At 29.9% G+C, this 8,667-nt stretch overlaps 1 protein-coding gene across 1 annotated transcript; it reads right to left on the bottom strand.

Annotated features, from left to right (window-relative positions):
- Positions 1 to 3,009: 3,009 nt before the first annotated feature.
- On the bottom strand, positions 3,010 to 6,020 carry LOC145060580 (F-box/LRR-repeat protein At3g48880-like). Its single transcript, XM_079008227.1, has 3 exons — positions 5,937 to 6,020; positions 4,215 to 4,582; positions 3,010 to 3,533 (listed from the first exon to the last, which is right to left on the bottom strand). Exons 2-3 carry the CDS (start codon positions 4,568 to 4,570, stop codon positions 3,104 to 3,106), a joined length of 786 nt encoding a protein of 261 aa, XP_078864353.1. The 5' UTR covers positions 4,571 to 4,582; positions 5,937 to 6,020; the 3' UTR covers positions 3,010 to 3,103.
- Positions 6,021 to 8,667: the final 2,647 nt, after the last annotated feature.

Here is an 8,667-nt window from a genome sequence, read left to right as displayed (position 1 = left end):
GGCTTGCTTGGAAAGTCCATGGATACTCCATGGAGATTTAACCCATGGATCTCATGGAAATGAAGAGACATGGGTATTACGGTTTACATGGATGTAACCCTAATCCACCACACTATATAAAGGAGGCTTTGGTTCTTGAAATCACACTAGTTGTGGTGAGTAAAGTAAGAGGGCCGATTTCAAGATAGTTGTGACTATTCTCTCAAGGTTCCAAAGTTTGTGGTGATTTGTGATTTCCATATGAGGCATCCACACTATTAATGCTAGGCTCTAAAACTCCAAGCAATCAACTACAACTACAAGGTAAGTAATTCTACTAGCTTTATTTGATTCAAGTTCCCCATGCCACGCTAGATAGGATAAGAACCTTGGAAAAATAATTATTTGCATGTATCTTAGTCAAACATAGATCCAAGGTTTCTAGGGTTGCATGTACACCATAGGAGTGTTATAATGCTCAAAACCCATCAACAACTTGTTACCTCCGAAATGTGCCCAAGCTGAAGTAGATTCTGGATCTACACCAATCCCTTGATGCTAGCCTCTTGATCTTCAAGCCCCCTTCTCAAAATTCCTCCTCCAAAGCTCAATTCTCTTTAATAATGGAAGCTCACACGATTTTCAGGGTTTACTGACTCTCAGGGAAATAATGGGGCTGAGGGGAGGACCTAAAGTGCTTTATATAGGGCACAACCCCCGGGATTAGGGTTTGCTCTCTTCAACACCAACTCGTCGAGTCCAAGCCTCCGACTTGTTGAGTCCAAGCTTCCGACTCGGCGAGTTGATCACTTAATTCGCGACTCAAACCCGCTCCGACTCGGCGAGTAAGCGTACCTACTTGTCGAGTCCCTTCTTCGAAATTACACTTTTTCCCTTCATTGAACTTCTGAAATTTCGGGATGTTACACATGTTTCTTTGTTTGTTGTGTTAATGTGGTGGTACTGGAAACTCACTAAGCTTGATGCTTACATTTGTTGTAATGGTTTTAGGTACTTTAGCTGATCGGGGAAAGCAAACGCGTGATCATGCACATCCTTCGGGATTTTATGTTATTGGTCTTGGGAATACTCTGATTTGAAAAAATACTTTTGAAACAATTACTCTTTTTTGTAAACAACATTGATTCATGGTTGGTTTTGAATTTTTAAAATTTATTGTGGTTTTTTTAAAGTGTTACAGGCCACTCCGTGACAATGCGAGAACAAGACAGTCATGATTTAAGACTTCACCTTGGCCACTTGAAAAAAGTCATTTCTCTTATTAAGATCTTAATCGTTTTAGATCAAAGGTCATACTTCCAGATCTACTTTTCAAGATTGACTTAATGGATACATTTTTCAACTTTATCCGTTAGGACTCCATTTCAAGGCTAGATCTAGAATCAAAGACCACTAAGTCGATAATGAGGCTATAACTTGAACATAGACACAAAATACACCAAGCACGATCCTTCTTCTCAATCAACAGAAGTCTAAGGACCTAGGAAATCCACTACATGTTCTAAAGTTCTTCAAACTTCAAGAACATCCAAGAAAGGGACAAAAACCACCTAAATATGACCTAGTTTTTGAATCTAGAAGAAAATGTGTCAAGGTATGAACTTTATACCTTCAACAACTCATAAAACTGAAGAGAATGTTGGATCCAAACTTGCTTATTATTCCTTTGCTTCCTTGTGAACTTTCCTCTTCCAAAGATCTACCAAAAACCTAAGAACAAGGCTCAAAATCAATGAAATGGACTCTCAAGCATGCATAGAGGCTATGGTTGCAAGTCGAGGAGGTAGATGGTGAAGAGGATGCCCTAAACCTAATGTTTAGGGACTTAAATAAGGCAGAAACCCTAAAACATCGCAGGCTTGGGCTGCACCGGCTGCCATGTCGTGGCTATCCATTGTCACGCCATGACACTTAGTCTTTCCCATAAATCCTCCCCTTGATTCTTACAAGCTCTCAACTGACCTATGTAGGAAAACGGGTGTTACAAATAGCACAAAACCCTAGAAGTTAAGGCCATTGAATAGGACGCAAACCCCAAAATGAGGGTTTACAGAAAAAATAATAGTGACTACGCATGTCGTAGCGAAACTACACACAATATAGACTTACACGCAATGCCACACACAATGTAGACCCAAAATTCTAAATTTTCAAATTAATGACAAATGGACCATCCAAGAAACGTGTGTTATAGGAACATGGGGGAGATAGGCGTGGGACAAGAAATGTTTGTAATCTATAGGATGGATGGGATGAAGTTATAAAAGTGTAAATAAGAGTTTAAGTGGCTGAGATTACATCTAGAAGCTAATCCAAGTGTTGACCGTTGAGGTCCATTAGACAGTTTTCACTCATTGTCGACAATAATATATATAATATCTTGAGAAGAGAAAATTAGGAGAATTTCATATATGCCCTCTTAAACTTCAAAATATCATATTTGCCCAACTTAATTTCTCAATATCATATTTACCCTTTATAAACTTTCAAAATATCATATTTGCCCAAATCTTTTTTATAATGTTTTTAATATTTTATAATCATTTTTTATACCTTAGAATTATTATATTAATTAAAAAAATTAACCATATTATCCTTACGTCTATGATAATGGAATATGAACTTCTGAATTGTTGAAATGTCGTCCTCTTGACAAACAAAACGATTCATCTTCGACCCTCTCTATGGAATGTATATTTTGATTGTTTAGTTTTTTGTTGTTGCTGATTATTATCATGTTGTAGATAGAGGATATTTTAGATATTACTATTGACATTTTAATGTTTAACAATAACATATACGATATTTTGATATTTAAGAATGACATATATGATATTTTTATGTTTAAAAATGACATATGATATTTTGAAATTTTATGAATGGTAAATATGATACTTAGAAATTTTATGAATGGTAATATGACATTTAGAAATTAAGTTGGATAAATATGATATTTTGATGTTTACAAAAGACATATATAAAATTCTTCCTAAAATTTTAATACGATAATTTATCAATAATTAAAAGTTTATTTTTCATGTTGAGCGCTTATCTAAATACAACGATATGCATAAGAAATGAAAGTACCATTACAATCATTGTATTACTCCCCAAAGTAAAAACCTTCATGTCTGAACACCCGAATTGAACGTGCAAGGTTTAGTATCTCATCGTCATATGCTATACCTTTACACTCTCTAACGTCGAGGTGCTCAAGTTTTTGGCACCCTTTAAGGATCACAACTAGATCGTTCCTTTCAATTTTCGAGAACTGTAAATCTAATGTCTTTATTTTTGGGAGTTGGGACCCAATGGCCAATGCAACATCTCCATCAATTCGAGGAACATAAACACTTAAATGCTTAAAGTTTTGGCAGTTTTTACTAATGTTGGCAATGGTTTTCTTCAAGCCTATTAAAGATGCAACCTGTAAAGCTTCCAAGTCTTTCCACTTGCAGATCGAGTCCGAGACTTCAAAATTAATCACATAGCTCAAATAGCTTGGTAGCACCAAGAGCTTTAAAGATGGACACCTAGACGTGAAAAACATCAAAATTAAAAAAATTAAAAATTAAAAATCAGTAATTTTGACGATATATGACAATTTTGATTTATTTGTCTTTTGTATGTTTTATCTTGTAACGGGTTTAAATTTTCATAAATTTTATTCTGATATGGTTATAAGTTTTCAAATCAACTCATTGGAAAATAAACCGTAAAATGTTCATATATTCTAAAATGTTACCTTTTTTTAGTAAAATGGAATCAAAAGGTAATTATATTGGTCCAATGTTTTTGGCTCATATAGAAAATTAATTATCTACTTTAACCAATTACACAACCCACCCATTTGATACATCTATAGAATTCGAGTAAATTACACGAATGGTACATATGATTTGGGATAATTTCTATGTTTGGTATCTAACTTATCTTTTTAACTCGAAATGTCCCTACTGTTTGTTTTTGTTACGCGTTTGGTCTCTGTCTTATCTAAAAAAATTATTATTTAAATAGGGAAAATGGTGGGGTAAGTAAGATAAGGTGAGGGGTGGGATTGGGGATGTGTTTATTTAAATAAATTGAAAAATCAATGGCAAAATAGTATTTTTAGGTAAGATAGAGACCAAACGCGTAACATAAACAAACAGTACAAATTACGTAAACCATAGGGACCATTTGTGTAATTTACTCATAGAATTCAGTACTATTACCGTTGTGCGATCCATGCAATTTGGCCTTGTTTCAAACGTGATTTAGGATGAAAGACAATGTGAGAAACAAGTCCATGGCTACGCCTGATTGCAAACTGAAGAAAAGCTTCTAGAACATCATCGGCATCATTGATATGATCTAGTGACGCCACAATTTTATAATCAAAACATTTGGAATTTCGTAAACAAGGGGATTTAGTAAATATGAGTTTTTGCCAACATTGAGGGTAGAACGTAGCTTCATACCAAGACTTACAGACTAAAGGAACAGTCTGTACAAGGGATTCGATTCCGACTCTTTTCAAGATTTCAACTAAACAGTGAACTGGCAGTTCATTCCAATCTCTTCCTTCCATCTAAGAAAAAACCTGAAAATAAAGATGCTATTCACAATTAGCTTTCAATAATATTAATTATATAAAAAGCCATTTGGATATATTAAAATAAGAATACGTATATATAAAGATGAGGATCCACAAAGAGAAAGAATAATAAAAAAAAGAACACTACTTCACTCATGAAATCCACCATAAGATAATAACCAAAAGAAGACAATATTGTAATTATTAGAATATGTCTGTTTAAATTATTTATATATTTATTGATTATTAATACGGGTTATAAATAAATTAATAAAATAGAATAACGTAATATTATAAATTCATAGCAAATGATCATGCACATGCCATAATATATATATATATATATATATATATATATATATTAAAGAACATTTTAATATTTAAAGTTTGGCCGCAAAACTGTAACGGTTTGACAACTTTGATCTTTTTTCTAAAAATTTGTTAATTCCTACCCCTTTAATTCTTTAACCGTTTTGAAACTTTTAATCCTTACAGTCAAAACGTTTATATTTTTTCATAAAAACATGAAAAAAACGGTCCGGGGCAAACTCCGGGCTTTTCATCCTTATACTTTCTACATCTATCATATTTATCGATTCGGAAATAATATTGAAAGCTTCTGACCCAGATAACGGGGTTAACCTTTCTAGTTACCAATTAAAGAAAGCCAAATAATAATGAAACTGTTGGGCCGAACAAACCCACTTGTACACTCAAAGCCATCAACTTCATTTCTTTTTTTTTCATAAATTTCTCAATTTTTTACAATTTTAAAATTTTGTTCAACAAAATTCTAACTTGTCAATTTCACTTATCCGTATCTGAGTGACTTATAATTTCTTCCTACTTATTTTTCAATCAATATAAAATAATAACATGCGTTATATTTAGATAAAATTAATAATATTTTAATATACTTCTCATTATTTTAAATGGATAGGAAAATATGCAGAATTAAAAATAAAAGAATAATTAATTTCTCGTTATGAATTAACAAGTTTTTGTTAAATACTATTGAAGTTTTCAAACTCTGCAGAATTAGATCATATTGAATTTCTTCATATTATCAAAGAGTAAAAGAAGATTTAATTAAATAGATAGTCTCAGCAATTACTTCTTAAGCTATGTGATTTATCGGAATCAACATGATCATAACCCCTAATAATATTGAAATCACACTCATACTTCATTGTTTGAACAAACACAGACATTGTTCCCTAAAACATCATTCCACAACGATCAAATAAAGATAATCAAATCACAAATAACTGAACAAATTCATGTTTGAAGATAAAGGAGAATAAATGAATTAATAGAAAACATTGTATGAATGAAAAAGAGAAAAAGGAATCGAGATAACCTTATCTAAAGAAGGAAGAAGTTGAATTGTTGGAGAAAATATCACCAGATTATGCCGATCGGAATGAAAGATGGGCAAATGGCTTTTATATATATATATATATATATATATATATATATATATATATATATATATATATATATATATATATATATATAGGGTTAGGTTCATGTGAGAACATTATTTATTATGAGAACGTGAAAACACTACTTTATGTTACTATTCTGCTATGAATTTTATATATACAACGTTATGACATTATTCATCAACAAATATATGAACAATCACACATTAATATTCACATTAAAATTTATTATGTACAACTTTATGACATTATTCATCATCGAATATATGAAGAGTCACGTATTTAACATTCACATTAGAATTTACTAAATTACTATATATATATATATATATATATATATATATATATATATATATATATATATATATATATATATATATATATATATATATATATATATATATATATATAAATTTTATAGTAGAATGGCAATATAAAATTGAATATATTCATATTGTAATTACTACAATACTATAAATATTAAATATTGTTCTCAAATAAACTTAATTATATATATATATATATATATATATATATATATATATATATATATATATATATATATATATATATATATAGGAATGAGTTCTATGGAAAAACAAATAACTAGGGCAACATCTACCGGAACCAAGAATCAAATGACACGTGTCCATTTCTTTCTTCACAAGTAATGTATTGTGGAAGTTATTGTGGAAGTGATGTGTTGTCATGTTTTCATTGGTTCAAATATGTGTTACCCTAATCATTCATTTTCCATATAACTCTTCCCTATATATATATATATATATATATATATATATATATATATATATATATATATATATATATATATATATATATATATATATATATATATATATATATATATATATATATAACAAATTGTGTATTAGCCTCCTTGTTTGACCATTATAACTTTATTCACCGAAGTGGGCCTTGACTTCGGCCTTGTAGAGTTGCATATTGAAAATATAGTTCCATAGAAAGACAAACTCGCCATAAAAATAAAATGTTATACAATGTCACAATATATATACAAATAATCGAAGACTATGTTAGAAGGGAGTTTTAGATTTTATTTGTTAATGATAAAATAAAATTACTTAGATAGATCAGTTTTAAATTAGTCCAATTTGTTGCATTTTTTACGAGTAATCATTGGCGGATCTAATGTATATCCTAAGGTAGCTTAGGGTACTCTAAAAAAATTTTAGTGGTGAAATTTTTTCCAGAAATTTTTTTTCTTATTGTTTGTTTATTACGTAATTTTTTTTTATCGGGATACCATTTTACTTTAATCCTAAATCCACCAATGGAGTAAATCCAGATATGTTTAATTTAGACGATCAAATGTAAAATGTAACAACTATTTAGAAGTTTTTTTTTTTTTTTAATGTAGTAGTTATTAAAGTAAAATTTTAGTTAGATTATTATTACATTTGAGTAATGTTGAGGCATACTAATTAAAAGGTGGAGTTATGAATAAGAAAAAAAATAACCTTCTTATATAACTCACTATCGAATTGATTATTAACAACATAAGTAGTCACTAAATGATCTAGGACCATAATTTTAATCATCATTTTTCATGGTTCGTCACTAAATTGATTAGAGATCAAAAAATATAAATTGTCACTAAATTGTGATTAAAATATATTGGTCATTAATATGTGACGGCTCATTTAGTAACTAAACATGATCATTAATAAATAAAAATTGTCATTATATTATCTGACATGTTTTAATGACCACAAAAATGTCCCTGATTTAAGTTACTTTATTAGTGACTATAAGTCTATAATGACCAAAAAAATTGGTCACTAAATAATTATTGTTGGACACCAAAATTAAAAAGTCAACTAGTTAAGGAATTATGAGAAATTGTTATATGCAATAAATTGACTTGGTATAGATCTTTACCATACAACAACAATAACCAAATAAACTCACGATACTACAAATCCCTAACCTCCATAAAATTTACCATGTATACCTAAGAAAATATGAATTTTGAAGGAAAAAAAAACATTATGATACCAATTTTGAATAGCTTTACATAGTATAATTTTAAAGATCTCTCACATCAAAAGCATTGTTAGTTTCAAGAACATACACCTTACTCTATTTTTTAAAAAAACTCACGTAACATTCATATGTACAAAATGGTAAGAGCCTTCAAATCTCAAAGTTTGTTAGCGAATTACACCTTTTTCCATAATTCAAAGATTTTAACTTCCACAAGCCAATCATTCATCAATGAACACACCATATCATTATTCTTTTTATCTTTATCATTTACATTTTCCGCTTTCTCCTCTTCAGTAAACCAAAAGCTTTTGGTATTTATTACAAAAAGAGAAAAAACCAAATTCATTATCATCATATTAGGGATGATCAACGAAAGTGGATATCCACTTTTATAACCAAAACGTATCGTTCCGGAATTGGAAACACTTTAACGGTTTCGGTTCTGGTTTTTATATTTACAGAACTGTTATCCGCTGGGTATCCATCGGAACCTATATATCACAATTACATATTTTTATATAGTATCCTAAATAACATCATTTAAAATTCTGAAATTTTGAGTAATTTGTTTTGAACCGTTAAATGTTCATATGTAATTTTCACTTTGAAATTAAACTA

This window comes from Lactuca serriola, chromosome 6, assembly GCF_051521515.1.
Source record: "Lactuca serriola cultivar US96UC23 chromosome 6, Lser_US96UC23_V15, whole genome shotgun sequence".
NCBI lineage: Eukaryota > Viridiplantae > Streptophyta > Magnoliopsida > Asterales > Asteraceae > Lactuca > Lactuca serriola.
This window is presented reverse-complemented; position numbering and strand designations above follow the sequence as displayed.